The sequence below is a fragment of the Phyllostomus hastatus genome, unplaced genomic scaffold, assembly GCF_019186645.2.
Source record: "Phyllostomus hastatus isolate PE091 unplaced genomic scaffold, TTU_PhHast_1.1 phas_scaffold_28, whole genome shotgun sequence".
NCBI lineage: Eukaryota > Metazoa > Chordata > Mammalia > Chiroptera > Phyllostomidae > Phyllostomus > Phyllostomus hastatus.
Window position 1 is genome coordinate 7,910,197 of NW_025334022.1, and position 24,806 is coordinate 7,935,002.

The following is a 24,806-nucleotide window of genomic DNA, read 5'->3' on the forward strand; positions in this document are numbered from 1 at the left end:
TTTGTAAAAAAACATCTCTCTCTATTATTGTTTTGTTTGGTTTTGAAAAAATTGATTTACTTTGCTCTTTTCTTTTGCATTCCAGTTAATAACTGGGCCAGGTTCTCTCTGTATAAGCCTGGTTAGTGCAGTTTTCTAAGAACAATTGAACCATGATAGTGAGAGAAAGCCAGTGTCAGGGAGATTGGAATGGAGATATCTGCTGGCAGGAAACAGGGACAGGAGGTTGGCAGGGGAAGCAGGGTGAAGTTCTCATTTCCTGCTAAAGGAGGTTACCTGCTGCTGGGTCCGCCTGTGCTTCCCCTGTGTGAGGGTTAGAGAAGCCATTTGAGCTACGAAATATGAGACTCTCTTCTGCTTCAGATGATTGTATCATTAGAGCTCTCACGAAATTTTACGTATGCCTAAACAGCACAAATTGAGGGGAAGATTAGGTTTGTTTGCATAATTGAAATTTTAAAAGACCCAAGTTAGCTAAATTGGCAGTGTCCTACATGGATACCATTTTTACTCAAGTTCCACTTCATTTGTGTCATATAGACTCAACCTCTTTGTCTTTTTTACACCCTTCCTAAAGAGGAAAATGTTTTGCTACTTCGGAGGAAGCCAGGCAAGGCTATTTTTCTTCTGGACAGCATCCCATAAAAAGAAACGGCTTCTCTAAACTTCTCAAGTTATTGCTGGGGTTTTTAATTTTAGTTTTCTAGACACAGGTTATTGCCAGTTACTTTCCCGTTGGCTCCCGCCCACCAAGAAACCTAACTATACATTAAAACAGCAACTTTTCATTAAAACCAGAGCAATACTCCTGATGGCACACACTGGACCATGATACCCATTTGTCATGTTCCATGAAGGTAGATGTACTCGCACAATATGAGCACACTTATAGATACCTACCTGAAACAGCAAGTCTTGAAGCCTAAAATACTACATCCTATCAAAACATGTAGTATTGCCACTGAGCGCCTACATAGACTCTTGCTTTCTAAAAGGTATAAGGGGTCAAATCCCACCAGAGCTGATTATAAAAAAATAAATAAATAAAAGGTGCACAAGGGGATGTTTTCTAAACCTAGGCAAGATCCCAACTGTTGTGAAGTGACAATTGAAACTTGGGGGTGCAGGGAGAGAAAGGAAGGGGGAAAAACTGCCAATTCATTCCAAACTTGAGCCTTTCCAACTGACAGAAGATAATTTCATCTTTAAAAATAACCCAAGCAAGTGATCCCATTATTATTCTTTGACATACTCTGTTTTGACATCCTGTCTGCTCGCAGATGTTTCCAGCTCTTCCACAAGCTGGGAACCAAAACCTTAGCACAATTTTTGGGGTCACATTCTGCCTTCTTTTTTTAACTGCTTGTCTTAATATACCTACTTTGCTTTTGCTTTAGTCTGTCACATTATGTACTAATTACATATAGCCTTTACACAGCAGAACACAGCAACTGTTCTACAAAAGAAAGCTCATATACCTTCATGCCAGTTTATTCCTTCCTCAAACATTTATTTGCTGCTGCAGGTGATATACTGCATGTATAAGATTTACTACACCTGAGGCTTGTTAGAGATTATCAGACCAGTCCTTAAGCCAGGTGAAATAGATTGCCATTTCTCTTCTTTTCAAAACTTTCTAGGGACTTCCGGCAAGATGGAGGTATAGGTGGACGCACCGTACCTCCACACACAGCCAAGATTGGAACAACAACAATTTAGAGGTAGAATAACACCCAGAACTGACAGAAAATTTATCTGAATGGAAGTCGGACAGCCAAGAAGTTGAAATAGACCTGTTTATCCAGACTGGTAGGAGGGATGGAGATAAGCAGCCGGGAACGGGTCGCGGCGAGGAGAACGGGGAGAGTTGGGTGCATAAGGCAACCTGGAGCGTGTAAGGCAACTGGGGTGCGCAAGATCGCAGCGGATGGACCCTGAGTACACAAGCGGCAGCTGGCAGACCCAGTGAGGCGGAGATTGTGGAGCAGGGCAGAGCGCACAACCAAGGATCCCAGGGAAGGGAGTGAGGTCCCACGGAGAACGGAGCTACTGCCATTGTTCCCTCTCAACCCTGCCCCCACACACAATGTCACAATCTAGAAACTGGGGTGCCCAGCCCTTGTGAACACCTAAGGCTCCGCCCCTCACTGTAACAGGAGCAACCAGACCAAAAAAAAAAAAAAGGCTCAAACAGAAGAACAAATCAGTACCCCAAAACTCATCCTTTTGAGTGACCAAGAGATAGCTAACCTATCAGATGCACAGTTCAAAACACTGGTAATCAGGAAGCTCACAGAATTGGTGGCTTTTGGTCACAAATTAGATGAAAAAATGCAGGTTACCATAAAAGACATGAAGGAAAAATGCATAGAGAACCAATAGTGATGGGAAGGAAACTGGGACTCAAAACAATAGAGTGGACCAGAAGGAAGAAAGAAACAACCAAACAGGAAAGAATGGAGAAATAAGAATTCAAAAAACTGAGGAGAAGCTTAGGAACCTCCAGGACATCTTTAAACATTCCAACATCCAAATTATAGGGGTACCAGAAGGGGAAGAGGAAGAGCAACAAATTGAAAACATATTTAAAGAAATAATAAAGGAGAACTTCCCCATTCTGGCAAAGGAAATAGACCTCCAGGAAGTCCAGGAAGCTCAGAGAGTCCCAAAGAAGTTGGACCCAAGAAGAAACACACCAAGGCATATCATAATTACATTAGCCAAGGTAAAAATGAAAGAGAGAATCCTAGAAGCAGCAAGAGATAAGGGGACAATCACCTACAAAGGAGTTCCCATCAGACTGTCAGCTGATTTCTCAAAAGAGACCTTGCAGACAAGAAGGGGCTGGAAAGAAGTATTCCAAATCATGAAAGACAAGGACCTATGTCCCAGATTACTCTATCCAGCAAAGCTTTCATTTAGAATGGAAGGGCAGATAAAGTGCTTCCCAGATAAGGTCAAGTTAAAGGAGTTCATCATCAACAAGCCCTTATTTTATGAAATGTTAAAGTGACTTATCTAAAAAAAGAAGATCTAAAAAAAAACATGTATAGTAAAATGACAGCAAACTCACAGTTATTAACAACCACACCTAAAGCAAAACCAAAAGAAATGAAGCAAACAACTAGAACAGGAACAGAACCACAGAAATGGAGATCACATGGAGGGTTAGCAACAGGGGAGTGGTGGGGGGGGGAAGGTACAGAGAATAAGTAGCATAGATTGTAGGTAGGAAATAGACAGGGGGAGGGTAAGAAAAGTATGGGAAATATAGAAGCTAAAGAACTTATAAGCATGACACATGGACATGAACTAAAGGGGGGAAGTGGGTGGGAGAGGGTGCACAGGGTGGAAGGGAGTGAAGGGGGAAATGGGACAACTGTAATAGCATAATCAATAAAATATTAAAAAATAAAAACATTTAAAAAAGAACTTTCTAAAATCATCCATCAAACACCTACATTTGCCCATTCACCTTATCAGAAATTCTACACAAATCATTGCACATACTTTTCTTTCCTCTCTCTTTAGGTGTATAACACTGTTAAATCTCTAGCTTATACATGTAAATTATTATATTTGGACATTCTAAATGAAAACCTGTACTAAAAACCTAAATCCAGTGTTTATTTAGATAATACTTAGAATAGTGAGTCGAAGCCAAAACTACTTTCCTGGAGGCCTCAATATTATATTCCACTTTCACTATTCCTCTTCAGTCCCTGCGTTTCACACATATCTTCTTCTTGCTCGTCTTTCATGTTGAACTTCTAGACCATTTGTGTGCTGCAAGGCTCAATGCAATGCCCTCACTCAGCTCACCACCGCATAGCTTTATCTCCACACTAAAGACACCAAATTTATTTCTCCAGCCCTGATCTTTCAGACACCATAAAGGTCTGAATTTTAACTCCTAGAACACTTTCCCTTTCAGTTCTAAGAGGATCCCATGCTTTCTCTCCTCCAGATATTTGAACAAGCTCTTTTATCTTGACTATAGCACTCCCTGTCCCTTACTGTAACCCTTTCTCCCAATGGGGGGGGGGCAAAAACCCACCCAAAGTCTATTTTGATATCCCTCCTATGTTCTCTCACAGCCCTCCTGTGCTTCTGCTGTCATAGCACTCACCACACTGTCTTGTAGCTGTGTCCTTATTTGTCTGTCTCCCCACACTAAGCTGAGAACTCCATTAAGGTTTGGACTATGGTGTCTTTATAATTGTAACCTCTGCATCTCTTCTGGTGCTTGGCACCTAATAGGTACTCAGTAAATGTATGATAAATGAGTGAACACTGAATGACTCACAATCATGTCAAACTTAACTCTAGTCAAGTCATCCCTCCAAAATTGCTAACCCCTTCCCAATTCCCTCATTTTTGTCCAATACCACCATTATTTTTGTCTAATTTCTTTATTTTATTTTTTAATTGTTCAAGTACAATTACAAGTACTTGTACAAGTACTGCTTTTTTCCCCCACCCTAGCCCAACCCCCCAGCCCTCCCCACGTCCCTCCTGTTTCCACCCCCCTGTTATTGTCCATGTGTCCTTTATAATTGTTCCTGCAAACCCTTCACCCTTTCCCCTTGAAATTCCCTCCCCTCTCACCTTTAACAGGAACCCAATCAACAAAACAAACAAATAAGCAAAATATAACCAAAGACACTGAAATTGAGAACAGGCTGACAGTGATACCACCATTATTCAAAACATCTACTCAAAGATCACTTTTCAGATTCTTTCCATCCATTGTCTATAACCACTATAATCATTCACCAAGTCCTAGTAATTCTTTCTTCACACTCTTTCTCCAGTTTGCTTTCTTCTCCAACCAATCCATTCATGATTCCCTGTTTTTGAGCTTGGTGACTTCCTTCCACTAACTCTTTCTCTGTGCTTCAGAGCATCTGTGAAAACCTCCATCAGGGCACTTACTATACTGAATTAGAATTTTCAGTGTATGTATCTATTTGCCTTACCGACTAAGCTCAGAGAACTTCAGGGCAGGAATCATACTTTATTTTCTGTGTCCCCAGCTCCTCCTACAATGATTTGTGTTTTTAAGTCATTTTAAGTGTTCAATGAAAAAAATGAGCATTCATTAATTTTCTGTAAATGAATGAATGAAATCCTGGCCTAAATCCCTAGTGCTACAGTTTAATTTATTGTTTGCTATATCTTTGGAGGAGATAAAGAACAAAACATTACATCATTATATCAACCTTCATGAACTTGAATGTCATTATTACATTTCCCTTTAAACTTCACTTCTTTTGGTTCAATAATCCTGTTTCCTTAATATTTTCTCACTAATATTATATTTCTGCAATATGTTCTTTTGTCCAATGATAACAGACAAGATTTTCATCCACCCAAGACCAATCTCTGAGTCAACATTTTGAAAATTGTTCCCAGCCTGATTGTTAGCTCCTTTCAGATGCTTATGGAGAAGACTTAGGACAATAAAAGTGAGATAAGAACAGAAAGATAAGAGCACAGATCATTGGAGTATCTACTTGCTAAACTTGCTGTCAAACCAAAGAAATAATAGAAATCATCTTCCAATGTAGGCCCCTGTTAATATTACATGAGAACAGAGCCAGAGAATCAGTATAATTATTAGAAGGAAAAGAACAGAGGTTCAAATGAGTCTTAGCACACAGTTTGAGTAGAGATGAAATAAAATGAGTTTTTATGCCCATACACAAGCAAAGCACATAAGGATTTATACATATTATATGTAATAAGGATCAAGTCTTAAATAATTAAGAAACCATAGAGAAACCAGATCTACAAGAAAGAATGATTTTACAATTCTGAGTTAAAGGCTGGTTTTGCAGAGACATCTTGTGACAGATATTACTCACAAGCCCATACACACCCATCCACCACAATAACCTAGAAAGTGTAAAGCTGGACTCAAATTCTTTGCTCTTGTTATATTTAGCTACTGTGATTCAGTACCTAAGTAAGTGAAAGCAAGAAACAACCTTTTTGTTCCCCCACCTATGATAACCAGCCAGAGTCTCCACTGGAGATTTTTTCTTATCATGAAGATATCTGAACTTGTTCCTTTATTAGGGAGATCTTTAGTATCATGATAGGTTCTACTGAGGTCCTAACCCTCCCTAGGGTGGCCACAGAAAACTTGCCTTACATTCAATGTTCTCTCATATCCAACTTATCTACAGATATACCCACAGAAAATTAACACAGACATTATCTCCTCCTCTGCACACTGATACGCATTTATAGATACACATAGGCACACACAGAGTCACTCTCAGCCACTCATCCATGCAGAAACACACACCTTCCTATATAGTGACACATACATATACATGCAAATATATCCTCTCTCAAGTCAGTCTCATAAAGGTATTTCTCTTTCTTTCTCTTATATTCATACTCATACTGGTTCAAAACCAGTCAATTGCTCATTGGTTGGTAAATTGAAAGGGTATCTGTGTTAGCAAACAGAAGTGGGTGTCAAGTGGGTAAGTACATGATTGCCAGGGAGAAGGCAGTAGCTGAGTGAGAATGGGTGGGTAGATGACAGAGTGACTGAGTAAGAAGGACAAGCAATCAGCTATGATAAGATTCCAGAATATCATATTTTCCAACCTTTTAAATCTCAGTGTGGCTTTCCTCTGAACATTCTTCAAGTCTCATATCTTCCTTCTTTGTCTGGCAATCTTTAGCTCTGTCTCAGTCTCTCCTCCTGTGTGTGTGTTTGTGTGTGTGTGTGTGTGCGCGTGCATGCGCACGCTCATGTTTTACTTTCCCATAACAAAAAGCTAATCCTAGCACCAGGTAATATTTTATAACAATGAGATCCCTGATGTGTAAATGTAACTGCATTTAAGAATTTTTGGTAGTAATGAATTTCTGGAAATATAATGAGAAAAAGAATATGTGCTTGTCTATCCCTTTCAGGAAATTCCTCTATTCCCTCTGGTTTTCATCAGCTATATTTTTGGCAGGCTGTGGGCATGGAAATGTGAAGACATCACTCTCAAAGAGAATTACAATAATCATATCTGATTTATACAGATGTCACCATAGGGTTAGGCAGTTGGAAAATCCAGCAATGAAAATGAATATGCACTTAAAATTAAGGACATGTCATATTTTTAGTAACACTCTGGTTTTTACACCAGTAGTTCAAAGGAGATATTTTTTAAGACTCTGAAAGTATTCATCATGGCAAGACAGATTTATATCCTATAGGATGAGCACCAAAGCAAGCTAGAGATGCTGCTATACTTCCTGCAAATCCATTAGAAATATTTAATCATTTGGATTTCTTAATCTATATAGACTATGTATGCTAGACACTAGGAGGATGCTGAAGAAATATAAGACATTGTGCCTGGCCTCCAAGGATTTATGGTGTAGTTGGAATGTGTTGTAGTGGCCTTCTTGGGTTTCAACTGAGCACTAAAGAATAAGTCAAATTCCTAAGCAGGCCAAGAGTAGAGCATTGGTGAGAATGAAAGTTCAGAGTTGGAAAAGAGAATGGTATGTTTAGCAGACAGTTAGGAGGCTACCCTGGACAGATGAAGGTAGCATGTTTGAGATAGTAGGGGGAAAAAGAGAAGGGCAGCATGAGGACCAAGATGTGTAGGACTTAGAATATGAGTCTGAGATCTGTCACCATCTTTTTAAAAAGCCAACATGTATGAATACAATAATGCCAATATTTTCTAAGGAAAGAAACTTATGTGACAATGAAAATTCTAAAAAATGAAACAGTTTATAGAAAGACAGCACATATCATGAACTAATTTATATACTGGGACTAGTAAGTAAGTAAAAAGATAGGTAATAGAGAAAATAACTACTTTGATAGGTCTACTACTATAGTAACTGTCATGAATACAATTATATTCTCAAATTGAAGAATTAATTAAACAACTGGTAGTCTTCAGAAGACATGTAAGTAGACTAGAAAACTAAATAAGGATAATAAACTATGCTAAGTATCCCAAACCCTCTAATCCATTTTGAGTACATGTTAAGAAGACAGACTAGCTTCTGGTTATTCTGACCTTGCATCTATTATATAATGGTTAGTTTATTCTTTATTTAACTAATAAGTATTGTAGACCACTAATCCTAATGGGGGACATTTGTACAAAGGAAAGTTATAAGTACCAATAATGAAGCTCTAGAACCAAAAAGTACAAATAAATACCATATCAGTTACTGGCCAGAAAGTCAAACCTATCATTCTTCCCCTTCTTTTATAGAACTACTGTGCTTTCCTTGGGGCCATAAGAGGATGCTCAAGGCCATCACCCACCAACCCCCATACCTTCTAACAGCCAGCATTCTTTCTCCTTGGTGAAGAATCAAGCAGATTAAGGGGATAATCCTAAATGCTTCTCTAAATTAAAATTAACCTTTTAAAAAGTGAGTATATGTGACACTGAAAGTCAGATTTTTCTACTTTACGTGGAGAATTAATATCCTTTCACACTTGGCATCAAACTGAAGTGACCCACCCCCATGCACACACAAGCAACACATTCCTCTCCCTCCCCAAAGTCCAAGATATTGCAGACAATATAACAAACCATGAGGTTTGGAATGGTTCATATGTTTCCACTTTCCATCCAAAAATGACCAAAAAAAGTTCCCATTTAATTTATAATCAGATTTTTCTGCACATTTCCTTAAAAAATTAAAGGGGAACGATCCAAAATCTGGCCTTTCTTTCTCCAAATATTTTTGATTACTTATACACTAAAGTATCTTTTGGTAAAATATTTTTCTGCTCCATCCATCCCTAAAGACAAGAGCCATAGCTGCACTATGCCAAATATCTAATCAATCATCCATTGTTTTCATGTTTTTGGATGTTTTCAAAAAGCTGATGTTCTGTAGAAACAGGCTTATTCTATCCAATCTTTTGTTATCTCAATAGTACATATGGGTACAGATTTTTCTCTTTGGGGTACTTCTTAAGGCCAATGACTGACTATAGTTCCAATACCTGCAAATATTTGGCAGAGATTGTTTCATCCTCTCTATATCCGTACTCTTCCTGCAAACCTGCCCCCATCTATTGCCATTATGAAATTGTAAGTTTATATAATATGCCCTTTCATTGATGCCATTAATGATTTATCTGTGACCCATAAGATGTGCAGTTGCTGGAGGATAATGTTTACTTTCAAATCACATTTCATGGGGAAAACGTAGGTCTAAAATAAAGTGGCAGCAGGATGCAGTAAGAAGGATCCTTAACTCACAATCTAGAAGCCTAGTTCCAGTTTCAATTTTGTGACTTTGACCAAATTGCTTAACAATTTGTCAAGCTTTCAGTTAATACCACTTTAAAGAATAAGGCTTCAACTAGACCAAGATCAAGGCCTAACTTCTTATGATTCTAAGAATGGAAGTCAATAAGATTATTCTTCTCTGCAGTCTTAACATGAATGAGAATATTACCTTGAATGAAATCAACAAAAACACTGAACTTTGTACAAATTTATAAACATTAGATATAAATAACAATAAAAAGGCACAAAGCATTGTCAGTGTGACTATTCTCAATACTGCTTGCCACAAATTACAGAAGAAAATATGTATCCTATTCTGAGTATTGCTGCCCTCACCAACACCATAAATTTTACCTAAGTTACATTGATTGTTCCAGAGTATGGCAAGAAGAAACTCTCCATCCTCTTTTTGCCCTCCCTCCATCCTATCTAGAGCTTCCTTATAGCTTGTCTTATATATTCAGGCCCTATTAGCAGTGGTAATCTTATTCATTTACACATTTTATTTTTCTGGAATTTCTAAGTTGCTCCCTTTTTAACGGAAGGTAAACCATATATCAGGCAGACAATGGGAATAAAACAATTTGTTGGATCTGACATTTTACCATCAACATGAAGTAGCAGGGCTCTATTAATAGGCACTCAGAATTGCACATAAATATTATATGGCCCAACAACTTCAAAAAACTGCCCACTTAACACAAATGAAGGACTAGGAACTTCCAAGGCAGGGACTGCAAACAAGTGCTTCAGTCCATAAACCACAAAAATGAACACTGGCACAAAATCTAATACTGGATTAAATATTTATGGCCTTCAGTTTAAATGTTTAGTTCAGGTATTTGATCATTCCTCCTGACTTCATGGTACACTGAAGTTCCTTTGTTGTCTTTGTTCTGTTTTGATTTTTTAAATTTTAATTTTGTTTCCTTTTGTTTTTTAAAGCAGGCTTAGAATTAGCCCCATCCATGTTAAGGGCTTCATAGGAATTTGTAGTAGCCAGTGCCAAACTTTTTTTCTTTAGATTACTGAATGTGCAAACATACTACTGCTCTCCATAAAAATCTCTCACCTATAGAGATATATGCAGACACCTCCACCCACACATACACAGAGATACGCCCAACATTCTCATGACTAGACACATAAATATGTAAATCTGCACAAATGCTAATTGTAGCACACCTACACAGGTACTCACATACTTAAAACAAATGGAATGATCATGGCAAAGATATGTAGTGTGCAATATATCACTGAAAGAGTAAAGAGGGTGCTGCCTCCCTGAATGGACTACTGATGTAGTGGGCCAGGGGCTAACTTCCCCAAAATTGGTCAGATGCAAGCAGGTTTATACAATAGATGAAATAGGTTCCAGTGGGAGCTTGCAGGTGAGTAGGTTATTCTTCACAAGACTTATATGACAAGTGGAGTTAATTCACTTGCCATGTTAAAAAAACAGGGAACCACACCTATTCAATTCCCAGTTTAGGGCACATGCCTGGGTTGCGGGTCAGGTACCCAGTGGGGGGCACATGAGAGGCAACCACACATTGATGTTTGTCTCCCTCCCTTTCTCTCTCCTTTCCCTCTCTAAAAATAAATAAAATCTTTAAAAAGTGACCCATTTTATCAGAGAACTTGCTAACTGTATAACTGTATAAAGAGACAAAGTTGTGTAAGGGACATTCCCCAGATCCCTTACCTTGAGTTTCTCAAATCTATCATTCAGTGATGCAACCTGATGGTCTCGGTGACGCCCCACCAGTTTGCATAAGGCACAGATCAATTGGTCATCAGATACACAATACATGTTCACTTTCTCATTCTCATGGTCCAGGCAGGTGATCCCTCGAAGATGTGCATCTGGCACTGGTTCCACCAGGCGGTGGCTGGTGAAAGGTTTCTTGTTGGGGTGTGTGGCCCTCAGGCAACGGTCACAGTAGGAGACTTCACAGGTGATACATGTTTTCACTGCATCCCTTGGTGGGTCCTGTTCACAAAATTGGCAAGTAATTCGCTCACTAGACATGGTGGTGCTGGGCCTGTAAGTCCTCTCCTGGCGGCTCTCACTTGGGGAATTGGGCCCACTGACTGAAGCCTTCTGGAAGCGGTCAATAATGTTCTGCAGAGTCACATTCCTCTTGAGGCCATCCAGACCCCGGTGGTTCAGTGAGATAACATACCTGCACGTAGGACACTGGAAAGCAGTAATGGGTTCAATGTGTTCACCAGAGCTGCAGTTGGAGATCAAGATACGATGGGCACAGCTGAAGCAAAGGCTATGAGCACAAGGGAGCAGAAGGGGGTCTTCAAACAACTCTAGACAGATTGGACAGGTCAATTCAGATTCCAGTGTTTCCATCTTTAGTGAAAATAATCCTGCTGAGGCATTAACAACCACAGAAGCTGGGCTTTCACCTGCAAGGAATACAAAGCAAGAGTCATTAAGCACTTCTAAGGGAAAAGTGGATGTAATATAATTACTAACCAATGGGACTTTACATGTTGAATTCCCTGGGAATGCTGAAGTAATGGAAAAGTAACTCAGGAATTAATCAGAAAGACTTTCTCCCCCTTCAAAACTTGTTTTTGACAAATGCCTGAGTTTACTTGCCTGTACTAATAAATAGAACCTAGTGGCCACCTCTGAATCCTGGTTTACTTATTAACACTACTCTTCCAACTCACAACACTGGCATGTACCATTACCTCACATTTTCTCCACTGATATTCCTTGTCATCAACTATTATGAGCCTGCGGCCCTGAAAAATTCTCTATATCCATTCTCTGATATTGCTCTGTATTTTTCATCAAGGTAAAATATAATATAGAAGCTGCTCCCATTACACATCTGGTGGAAGGAAAACAAAACCATATTACAAACTAACTCTCCAGTTCTTGAAATGATTCCAATCTGTGAGCCTGCATAAAAAGAAGAGAGAACTTTAGAAGACTGTAGTTCTTGTTTGCAGGATAATAAATTCTTCAGAGTCTGAACTTGATTTACTTCTTATTAACACATAGACATTTCTGTTCCATCCCATTTCAAGTAAACGGAGGTACTAGAAACAAAAGATGATCATTTTCATTTTCACATTAATGCCTCACCTTCAGAAAATTCTTCATTTCATCAAAATAAATGAGCAATGATTATACCTTTTCAACTTACTCAGAAATAGTTGTTGATCAATAATGAAGACAAATTACCTTGTGGCTTCAGTTGCTTTTAAGACCTGCTGAACTAACACAAGCCTGTTATGAGGCTCACCTCCCCATGTGTCTTTTCAGAGTTCCTAAAACATAACAAGATGAATATCAAGACCTAGATATAAATTAGCAGTGAGGAACTGGAAATTTTAAGATTAGGTAATCTTTCTTTTCATTTAATCTTTATTATATTTTCCCATTACCATCTAGTCCCCTTATACACCCCTTCCCCAAACCACCACCACACTTGTTGTCCAAGTCCATGAGTCCTGTGTCCTTTTTGCTTAATTCTTCCACCTCCTAACCTTCTCACAACCTTAGCTGTCATCCTGGTCTCCATCTATGAGCCTGTCCCCATTTTTGTTAGTTCTGTTTTCTCATTAGATTCCATATATGAATGAAATCATATGGTATTTGTCTTCTTCTGACTGGCTTATTTCACTCAGCATCATGTTCTCCAGGTCCATCCATACTGTTGCAAAGGGTAATTTTTTTTCTTTTCTATTGCTGAGTAGAATTCCATTGTGTAAAGGTCCATAGTTGTTTTGCCCACTCATATACTGATGGACACTTGGGCTACTTCCATATCTTGGCTATTTTTTTGAATTAGTGTTTTGAGTTTCTTCAGACACATTCTCAGGAGTGAGATCACTGGGTGGAAAGGCAGATCCATTGATAACTTTTTGAGGTATCTCCACACTGCTTTCCACAGTGGCTGCAACAATCTGCATTCCCACCAATAGTGCAAAAATGGTTCCCCTTTCTCCACATCCTCACCAGCACTTCTTGCTTGTTGATTTATTGGTGATAGCCATTCTCACAGGTGTGAAATGATGTCTCATTATGGTTTTAATTTTCATTTCTCTGATAATTAGTGATGTTGAGCATCTTTTCATATGTTTATTGGCCATCTGTATGTCCTCTTTGGAAAAGTGTTTATTTGAGTCCTTTGCCAAATTTTAATTGAGTTGTTTGGGGTCTTTTTGGTGTTGTGCTTTGTAAGGTCTTTAAAATTTTGGATATTAAAACCTTATCAGATATATTGGCAAATATTTGAATGAGAGAAGATAGAGTGAGTTGGCTTTTTCTTTTTTAAATCTATTTTATTGATTATGTTATTACAGTTGTCCCATTTTCCCCCTTCACTTGCCTCTACCCTGCACACCCTCTCCCACCCACATTCCCACACTTTAGTTCATGTCCATGTGTCACACATGTAAGTTCTTTGGCTTTTACATTTCCCATACTATTCTTACCCTCCCCGTCTATTTTCTACCTACCATCTATGCTACTTACTCTCTGTACCTTTTTCTCCCTCTCTCCTTCCACTCCCCTGTTGATAAACCTCCGTGTGATCTCCATTTCTGTGGTTCTGTTCCTGTTCTAGTTGTTTGCTTAGTTTGTTTTTGTTTTATGTGTGGTTGTTAATAAATGTGAGTTTGCTGTCATTTTACTGTACATACTTTTTATCTTCTTTTTCTTAGATCCCTTTAACATTTCATATAATAAGGGCTTGGTGATGATGAATTCCTTTAACTTGACCTTATCTGGGAAGCACTTTATCTGCCCTTCCATTCTAAATGAAAGCTTTGCTGGATAGAGTAATCTTGGATGTAGGTCCTTGCCTTTCATAACTTGGAATACTTCTTTCCAGCCCCTTCTTGCCTGCAAGGTCTCTTTTGAGAAATCAGCTGACAGTCTGATGGGGACTCCTTTGTAGGGGACTGTCTCCTTATCTCTTGTTGCTTCTAGAATTCTCTCCTTATTTTTAATCTTGGGTAATGTAATTATGATGTGCCTTGGTGTGTTCCTCCTTGGGTCCAACTTCTTTGGGACGCTCTGAGCTTCCTGGACTTCCTGAAAGTCTATTTCCTTTGCCAGATTGGGGAAGTTCTCCTTCATTATTTGTTCAAATAAGTTTTCAATTTGTTGCTCTTCCTCTTCTCCTTCTGGTACCCCTATAATTTGGATGTTGGAATGTTTAAAGATGTCCTGGAGGTTCCTAAGCCTCTCCTCATTTTTCTGAATTCCTGTGTCTTCATTCTTTTCTGATTGGATGTTTCTTTCTTCCTTCTGGTCCACACCATTGTTTTGAGTCCCAGTTTCCTTCCCATCACTGTTGGTTCCCTGTACATTTTCCTGTATTTCACTTAGCATAGCCTTCATTTTTTCACCTAATTTGAGACAGAATTCAACCAATTCTGTGAACATCCTGATTACCAGTGTTTTGAACTGTGCATCTGATAGGTTGGCTACCTCTTCGTCGCTTAGTTGTATTTTTTCTGGAGCTTTGATCTGTTCTTTTGTTTGGGTCATTTTTTTTTGTCTTGATGCACCTGTTGCATAGTTATGGTCAGAACCTTAGGTATTCACCAGGGCAGGGTAACCCATGTTGCTGGGTTATGACGCTATATGTGGGGGAGGGGTCTGAGAGGGAACAATGATACTTGCTCCACTCTCTGCCAGATTTCAGTCACTTCCTCTGCTTCCCACAAGCAAAGTGGGCCCTTCTGGTGCTTCGTCCCGTGTGGGTGTGTTTGTGTACATTCTAGGATCCTATGGGTCTCACCAACGAACTCTCCTGTGAGGCTTCGAGTTTCCCCCGTTGCCGTCTCAACCCCCACAGGTGTTTTAAATCATGGTTTGAGGCTTTATTTCCCTGCATTGAGACCCTAGATTGTACTGTCCATCCCACTCCCCAGTTTTGCCTGGCTTATCTATGCATGAATGTGGGTGTTGCATGCTGTGCCCTGTTCCGCAATCCACTGCCTTGCTGAGTCCACCAACCACCACCTTGCCCACCCCAGTCCACCAGCCACCACCTTGCTGCAAGTCCTCTCTGCCCCAGCTACTCAACTCCACCCCTCCTACATCACCAGTCTGGATGAATGTTTCTTCTTTAACTCCTTGATTGTCAGACTTTCATACAGTTCGATTTTCTGTCAGTTCTGGTTGTTTTGTTTTTAAATTGTTGTTGTCCTTCTTTTGGTTGTGCAAGGAGGCACAGTCTATCTACCTATGTCCCCATCTTGGCTGGAAGTGGCTTTTTCTTCTGTTGATGATTTCCTTTGCTGTGAAAAAACTTTTTAGTTTTCTGTAGTCCCATTTATTTATTTTTTCTTTTGTTTCTTTTGCCTGGGGAGATATATCTGATAAAATATTGCTACTAGCAATAGCCAAGATTTTGCTGCCTATGTTTTCTTCTACAATTTTTATGGTTTCAGGTCTAATATTTAATCTTTGACCATTTTGAATTTATTCTCTCTTTTTTTGGCATTTAAATAGTTGCCTTTAATTTTTTATTGTTGTTCAAGTACAGTTTTCTGCCTTTTATCCCCATCCCAGGCCAAACCCCCAGACCTCCCCATCTCCCTCCCATATCTACCCCTCCCCATTATTGTCCATGTGTCCTTTATAATTGTTCCTGCAAACCCTTTACCCTTTTCCTCTGAAACTCCCTCTCCTCTGGTCACTGTCAGCCTGTTCTCTATTTCAGTGTCTTTGGTTATATTTTGTTTTTTTGTTTGTTTGTTTTGTTGATTAGGTTCCTATTAAAGGTGAGATCATATGGTATTTGTCTTTCATCACCTGGCTTATTTCACTTAGCATAATGATTTCCAGTTCCATCCATGCTGTTGCAAAGGGTAGGAGCATCTTCTTTCTTTCTGCTGCATATAAGTCCATTTTGTAAATGTACCATAGTTTTTTGATCCATTCATTTACTGATGGGTACCCAGTTTGCTTCCAGCAGTTGGCTATTGTAAATTGTGCTGCGATGAACATTGGGGTGCATAGATTCTTTTGGATTGGTGTTTCGGGGTTCTTAGGATATAATCCCAGCAGTGGAATTTATTCTTGTGTGTGGTGTAAGAAGGTGGTCTAGTTTCATTTTTCTGCATGTATCTGTCCAATTTTCCCAACACCATTTATTGAATAAACTATCTTTAGCCCATTGTATGTGCTTGCTTCCTGTGTCAAATATTAATTGACTATAAGGGTGTGGGTTTATTTCTGGGCTTTATATTCTGTTCCATTATCTATGTGTCTGTTTTTAGGTCAGTACCAGGCTGTTTTGATTACTATAACCTTATAGTATTGTTTGATGTTAGGTTGTGTGATTCCTCCAACTTTGTTCTTTTTCAGGGTTGCTGTTGCTCTGCTGGACCTTTTGCAGTTCCATATACTTTTGGAAAATTTGTTCTAGTTCTGTGAAATATGTCATTGGGATCTTGATAGGAAATGCACTCAGTATATAGATTACTTTAGGTAGTATGGACATTTTAATGATGTTCATTCTTTCTATCCATGAACACGGTGTATGCTCCCACTTACTTGTATCTTCTTCAGTTTCTTATAATTTTCCAAGTACAGGTCTTTTACATCCATGGTTAGGTTTATTCCTAGGAACTTTATTATTTTTAAAGCAATTGAAAATGGGATTGTTTTCTTAATTTTCCTTTCTGTTAGTTCTTTATCGGCATATAAAAATGCAACTGATTTCTGGATACTAACTTTGTATCCTGCTACTTTGCTGAATTATTTATCACTTCTAGTAATTTCTTGGTAGAATCTGTTGGGGTTCTCTGTGTACAGTATCATGTCATCTGCAAATAAGGACAGTTTTACTTTTTCCTTTTCAAACTGGATGTCTTTTGTTTCTTTTTCTTTCTGATTGCTGTGGCTAGGATGTCCAGTACTATGTTGAATAAGAGGTGAAGCAGACATCCCTATCTTGTTCCCAATCTTAAGGGGAACACTTTTAGTTTTTGCCTGTTGAGAATGCTGTCAGTGGGTTGTCATATATAGCCTTTATCAAGTTTAGGTATGCTCCCTCTAATCCCATTTTGTTGAGAGTTTTTATCATAAATGGGTGTTGGATTCCATCAAATGCCTTTTCTGCATCTATTGACATGATCGTATGTTTTTTATCCTTCATTTTGTTTATGTGGTGGATCACATTGATTGATTTGCAATTGTGGTACCAATCTTGCTTTCCCAGAATAAATCCCACTTGATCATGGTGTATGATCTTTTTGATGTATTGCTGTATTTGGTTTGCTAATATTTTGTTGAAGATTCTAGCATCTGTGTTCATAAGGGATATTGGCCTATAATTTTCTTTCTTTGTACTGTCTTTATTTGGTTTTGGAATTAGGATAATGGTGGCCTCATAAAACAAATTTAGGAGCCTTCCTTCCTCTTGAATTTTATGAAATAGTTTGAGAAAGAGAGGTATTAGTTCTTCTAGGAATGTTTGGTAATATTCACTTGTGAAGCCATCCATTCCAGGGCTTTCATTTGTTGGAATTTTTTTTATTACTGCTTCAGTTTCACTAGGTATAATCCATCTATTCAGATTCTCTGATTCTTCCTAATTTAGCTTTGGAAGATTGTATGTTTCTAGGAATTTATCCATTTCACCCAGGTTGTCCAGTTTGTTGGTATATAGTTGGCCATAATATTTTCTTACAATCTTTTGTATTTCTTTGTGTCAGCTGTCACTTCCCCTCTTTCATTTCTGACTTTATTTATTTGTGTCCTCTCCCTTTTTTTCTTGATGAGTCTGGTTAAAGGTTTGTCAATCTTGTTTATCTTTTCAAAGTACCAGCTGTTGGATTCACTGATCTTTTGAATCACTTTTTAGACTCTATTTCTTTTATTTCTGCTCTGATCTTTATTATTTCCTTCCTTGTACTTACTTTTGGCTTGTTATGGACTTCTTTTCCATGTTCCTTTAAGAGTAAAGTTAGATTATTTGAGTTTTTTCTTTTCTTTTCTTTTCTTTTCTTTCTTTCTTTCTTTCTTTCTTTCCTTTTTTTTTTTGAGATAAGCCTCTAATGCTATGAATTTCCCTCTCAGGATTGCTTTCCCAGTGTCCCACTGATTTTGGATTATTGTGTCCCCATTTTCATTTGGTTCAAGTTATCTTTCAATTTCTTTCTTGATCTTGTTGTTGACCCATTCACTGTTTAGTAACATGCTATTTAGCTTCCATGTCTTTGCATGTTTTTCAGTGTTCTTTGTGTCATTAATTTCTAGTTTCATAGCATTGTGGTCAGAGAGGATGTTTGATAGTATTTCAATCTTCTTAAAATTATTGAGACTTCTTTTGTGTCCTAACATGTGGTCTATTCTAGAAAATGTTCAATGTGCATTTCAAAAGTATGTATACTCTACTACTGGAGTGAAATGCTCTAAAGATATGAATCAAATCCATTTGGTCTATGTGCCATTTAAAACCACTGTCTCCTTGTTAATTTTGTGGCTGGAAGACACCTCCATTGAAGTCAGTGGGGTGTTAAAATCCCAAACTATGACTATATTTCTGTCCATCTCTCCCTTTATGTCCATCAAGATTTGCTCCACATATTTAGGTGATCCTATGATCAGTGGAAAAATGTTTACTAGGGCTATGTCCTCATGTTGAATTGTTCTCTTTATCATTATGTAGTGTCCTCCTTTGTCTCTTACTATAGCCTTGGTTTTAAAGTCTACTTTTTCAGATATAAGTATTGCTACCCCAGTTTTTTTCCTTTCCATTTGCATGAAATATCTTTTTCCATCCCTTTACTTTTTGTCTGTGTGTATCCTCCCATCTGAGGTGGGTCTCTTGGAGGCAGCATTTATATGAGTCTTGTTTTCTTTCCATTCTATCCTATGTATTTTGGTTGGAGCATTTAAACAATTTACATTTCATATGATTATTGACAGATATGTATTTAGTGCCATTTTTTGTTAGACTATTTTCCTCTGTTTTATTATTCTTTCATTTTTTTCTTTTTCTTCTCCTCCTCCTCCTCTTTCTCCTTCTTCTTTAAGCAAGCCCTTTAACATTTGTTACAGCACTGGTTTGGTGTTAACAAACTCCTTTAGCTTTTTCTTCTCTGGGAAGCTCTTTATTTCTCTTTTGATTTTAAATGATAGCCTTGATGGGTAAAGTAGCCTTAGATGTAGGTTCTTGCTTTCCATCACCTTGAATATTTCATACCACTCCCTTCTGCACTGCAATGTTTCTGTTGAGAAATCAGACGACTGTAATTGGTGCTCCCATTTATGTAACTACCTGCTTTTCTCTTGTAGCTCTTAGGATTCTTTCCTTGCCTTTAAGCCTTGTCATTTTAATTATGGTGTGTCTTAGTGTAGGCCTCTTTGGTTCCAACTTATTTAAGACTCTCTGTGCTTCCTTGACTTGTATGTCTTTTTCCTTCACCAGAGTAGGGAAGTTTCAGTTATTATTTCTTCAAATAAGTTCTCGATCCCTTGCTCGCTCTCTTCTCCTCCTGGTATTCTCACGATGCAGATGTTGTTATGCTTCATGTTGTCCAAAATGTTTCTTAAGCTCTCTTCATTTTTTAATTCTTTTTTTCTTTTTGCTGCTCTGCCTGTTTTTTCTACCTTATCTTCAAAATCACTGATTTGACCTTCTGTTTCATCTGAACTACTGTTTATTCCTTCCAGTGTATTATTTATTTGAGATATTGCATTTTTTATGTCTGGCTGGACTTTTTAAAATGATTTTTATCTTTTTTTCATGCTCTTGAGAATCCCTGTAATAATTACTCTAAACTCTCTAACTGATAAATTGCTTGCTTCCATTTCATCTAGCTCTTCTGGAAAATTCTCTTGTTCTTTCATTTTGGGTCTGTTTCTTTGTCTTCCTATTTTGGCTGCTTTTTTGTATTTGTTTCTATGTATTAGGTAGATATTCAAAGACTGTGATGTAGGCCTTTGTGAGACACTGCTTGTGGCTGGCCCTGGTTTACCTGTTTGAAGCTCTCAGCAATCTACAATGTGTGGCTCTCTCTGCTGAGCCTGTTTGTGTGCAGAAGGAACCCAGCTGTGCACTAAGGCTGGATTTTTATCAGCACCAGGCCCAGGGGATAGTCAGCTAAAGTGTTATAGAGCTCCCAGAAATCCACCTTAGTTGTTAAACTAATTAATGATATAGCCTCAAGCTGTAATCAGCATCAGCCTAAGCTCCACAGGGTGGGGCTGATAATGTCTCTGGGTGTGCCTATTGCTTCCCCTCAGGCTGATGCCACTTTGAGAGGAGTGATCTTCCTGAGAAAGATGGCTCCTGCAGTATGGGGAATGACTAAGCACAGGAATGCTGGTGACTGTTCCTTAAGTTCTCTCCCCAGAGCCACCAACCCCAGACTCTCCTCAGATGTCTCTAGTTCACTCTGCCCTCCCTCTACCAGAGCCAAGGGTAAGTGGCTACAAAGGAAATTTTGTGTGTTGGCACTTCAAGAGGCTCTCTGCATCACCAGCCATTTCTTCCCAGCAGACAGAAACATTGGTGCTTTTCACAGCTGGATGTTATCTGGGTTCCTTTCTATCTCTGGTGATGTAGACTTGGGAGACCACCTTGTGGTTTATACCCCACACTTCTCAGGAGGAATCCCCTGGCCACTGAAATATCCTTCCAGAACTTCAGCTGCCACCTGTGGGAGTCCAGCCAGCACTCTCACACCTCCTCTGCACTCTCTACCAGTCTCACTGTGGTGAAATGGTTTCTTCTGTCTGACCTTGGTTACAAGGCTTCTCTTTGGGACTTTGAAGATGGTGACAAGGTAGGTGGGAGCTGAACCCACTTTCTCTTGCACCCAATTGGGACACCTAGCTGATCTTCTGAAGAGCAGAGTGAAGAGCCAACAGAACCCCAGCTTATATGATGTTTGGAAGACAAAGATTGTAGAGGATGTTTAAAAGCTATGGTAAGGAGATTTTTTAGGCTGAAGGGAAAGTCTCCAGGCCCTTTGCCAGGGACTGTGGCTGCCTCAGGAGCTTTAGGGGAGAGCCAGGTCAGCATGTAACTTTGCAGCTCCCTCCCCTCCCAGAGCAGGGAAGCCAGTCCCACACCAGGAGAGACTTGTATGGTTGAAGTCTCTGGATGGATAAAGACAGAGTGGGAGACAGACAGCAGGTGGCATTTCCTGCCTAGGACTATGGTCACCAGCTTGGAAGGTACCAGAGAACCTGGAGAGCTGGGTGACACCTGGAGATGGGAGAAGAGTTTGGCCATGACTGACTGTGATCCAGATAGTCTCGGGACTGGTCACAGAATTGGGCTGTGTGAAAAGCTTGGCACTTGTTAGGAAAGGTCTCCCACAACCAAGGGGAATTTGCTCAAAAAAAAAAAAGTCTTGCAGTAGCCACTGTGCAAGGACCTCTCATGTGCAGCAGCCAGGCCAGTGAACAGGGAGGAAGAGGGGCATGATTTGCTCCAAATTAGGGAGCTTCATGGATTGATCAAAGTGGGGCAGCAGGTGCTCAGAGAGGCAGCAGTCCCGAGAGAGACTTAATTTAATAGGGGAATTAAACTGCCCTGAAGGGAGTTTGCGCATGTGTAGCACCCAGGCCAGCAAAGAGAGAGGAGGAGTGTGAGTTACTTCCACTCAGTGCACCTCACAGACTAATCAAAGGGTGGCACAACAAGGTGGGTTAAAGGCGCTGGCCTGGCACATAGGGACAGTGGAGGCCAACAGTGCACAGAAGGCTTGGGCTGGAGGCTGGACACCTGTGAATATTGTAGCATAGACTGAGCCCCCATCCTTGCAAGACCACAGGAAAGGAAAAATTGGAGCCCCCTCCCCCTCTACCTACACCATCCAGGACAACCAGCAGAACCCACTTGTTGGGTTTAAAGTCAGCAGGAGGCTATTTTTTCCAAGTGTGAAACATTAAGACCTACAGCTGTGAAAGGACCAAAGACAGATCTAGAGAGAGATCAGAAGGTTAATTCCAACAACTGAGACAAAATTAACTATTCTATCCTACAGAACTTGCATTCTATTTTCTATTTTATTATTATTTTTGTTATTTTTATAATTAAAAAAATTCTCCTCTTTCCATTTAGTTTTCTTTGCTTTGTTTGTTTACTTTATTTCATTGTTTGGCTGGTTTTCTTGGTCCTCTCATATTGCATTTTAATTTTTCTTCTTTCACTTCACTCTAATCCAATAACATACTACTTCTTGGTATTTTATTTTATATTCTCTCTATCCAGATCATATATTTCTTGTCATATTATTGTTGTTGCAAATCCCACACAGCACCCTTCCCTGGTCTTAGTGAATTTCACTATCTTCCTAAGCTTTATTACTATTGTGGTTAACTTGATTATCTCTCACACTATGCCAAGTTTCTATGCCTAACTCTCACTATATCTCATTATCTAATCTCACATAAGCAGTCTGCTTTCTGGAGTCAGCTCCCATTCTTTTTCCCCTCTAATAAGAGTCTTATCTCTTTTTCAATTTTTATAAAAAGTGACTAGTTGGGTGAAGTATCACAGTTTTGCTGTACTTCTCCAAAGGATCTCCTATTTGTTCTCTTCTTGTTGGTACTTTAAATCCCATCAAATATTCTCCCACTGTCTTAATCCATTTTGCCTTTTCACTACACCTGATTACTCACAAGACAAGATGAGAATTGTGAATACCAGTAAGCCCACTAGAGGACAGAAACCACCAACAAAGGAGCCACCAACAGGTAAAATCCAAGTATAATAATAGAGCCCACACAAACAGAAGGGAAACCCTAGAACATCCACACAAGGAGATCAAAGAGACCATACCACTGAGTCCCACAGAACTCACACCATACAAGTTCACTCTACAAAGACAACTAGCAAAGCAGAGCATCAGGAATCACAGAAACAAACAAAAATAGTCACCTGTTCTGGCCAACATGGAGGCATAGGTAGATACACTGTGCCTCCTCGCACACCCAAAAGAACAACAACACATTTAAAAACAAAAAACAACTAGAACTGTCAGAAAATCAAACTGTATGGAAGTCCAGCAATCAAGGAGTTAAACAAGAAATATTCATCCAGACTGGTAGGAGGAGCACAGATGGGCAGCCTGTGCATGGAGGACTCACAGCAAGGCAGTGGAAGTAGAACTGGGCAGACAAGGTGGCAGCTGGTGGACCATTGATCCCACATTCACTTGAGGATAAACCGGGAGGAACAACTACAAAGCAAGACAGACCAAAAAACCCAGGGTTCCAGCACGGGGAAATAAAGCTTCAAAACCTCTAACATAAAAACCTGTGGAGGTTGTGGAGGCAGGAAAAACTCCCAGATGCACAGGAGAGTTAGTTGGGGATACCCACAGTGTCCTAGAATGTAGACAAGACCACCCAGCAAGGAATCAGCACCAGAAGGGCACAATTTGCTCATAGATAATGGAGAAAATGACTGAAAGGTAACCGAGAGCTGAGCTAGCAGCACTGTTCCCTCTCTGACCCAGCAGCATTGTTCCCTCTCTGACCCCTCCCCCACAGCAACACAACACATCCATGGTGGATTGCTCTGCCCTGGTGAATACCTAAAGCTCCGCCCCTTACTATGTAATAGCTGAGCCAAGGAAAAACAATATGGCCCAAATGCAAGAACAGATCAAAGCCCACAAAAATACAACTAAGCAGTGAAGAGATAGCCAACCTATCAGATACAAAATGCTGGTAATCAGGATGCTCAGAGAAATGGTTGAGTATGGTTGCAAAATAGAGGAAAGGTGAAGGCTATGAAAAGTGAAATAAAGGAAAATATACAGAGAACCAACAGTGAAGGGAAGGAAACCAGGACTCAAATCAATGACCTGGACCAGAAGGAAGAAATAAATACTCAACCAGAACAGATTGAAGACACAATTATTCAAAAAAAAAAATGAGGAGAGGCTTAGGAACCTCCAGGACATCTTTAAACATTCCAACATCTGAATTATAGAGGTGCCAGAAGGAGAAGAGGAAGAGCAACAAATTGAAAACTTATTTTGAAAAAGTAATGAAGGAGAACTTCCCCAATCTGGCAAAGGAAATAGGCTTCCAGGAAGTCCAGGAATTGCAGAAAGTCCCAAAGAAATTGGATTCAAGGAAGCACATGCCAAGGCACTTCATATTTATATTACCCAAATTAAAGATAAGGAGAGAATCCTAAAAGCAACAAGAGAAAAGGAGACGGTTACCTACAAAGGAGTTCCCATAAAACTATCAGGTGATTTCTCAAAAGAAAACTTACAGCCAAGAAGGGGTTGGAAATGAGTATTCCAAGTCATGAAAGGCAAGGAACTACATTCAAGATTACTCTATACAGTAAAGCTGTCATTTAGAATGGAAGGGCAGATAAAGTGTTTCCCAGATAAGGTCAAGTTAAAGGAGTTCATCATCACCAAGCCCTTATTATATGAAATGTTAAAGGGACTTAGAAAAGTAAGAAGATCAAAAGCTATGAACAGTAAAATGACAACAAACTCACAACTATCAACAACTGAGACTAAAAAAACTCAAAAACTAAAACT

General features: G+C 39.3%; 1 protein-coding gene across 9 annotated transcripts in view; it reads right to left on the minus strand.

Annotated features, from left to right (window-relative positions):
• The window catches only part of MID2 (midline 2), a 167,001-nt gene that overhangs the window by 116,655 nt on the left and 25,540 nt on the right, over positions 1–24,806 (minus strand). For 7 of the 9 annotated variants that reach the window (XM_045817646.1, XM_045817647.1, XM_045817653.1 and 4 more), the window contains exon 2: positions 10,993–11,708. In XM_045817646.1, coding sequence (XP_045673602.1) covers positions 10,993–11,652 — 660 coding nt within the window. In that variant the 5' untranslated portion in view covers positions 11,653–11,708. Of the gene's footprint in view, positions 1–10,992; positions 11,709–11,999; positions 12,040–12,498; positions 12,585–24,806 lie in introns of those variants that run through there. The other 2 variants (XM_045817648.1, XM_045817649.1) reach the window with 2 other exon arrangements.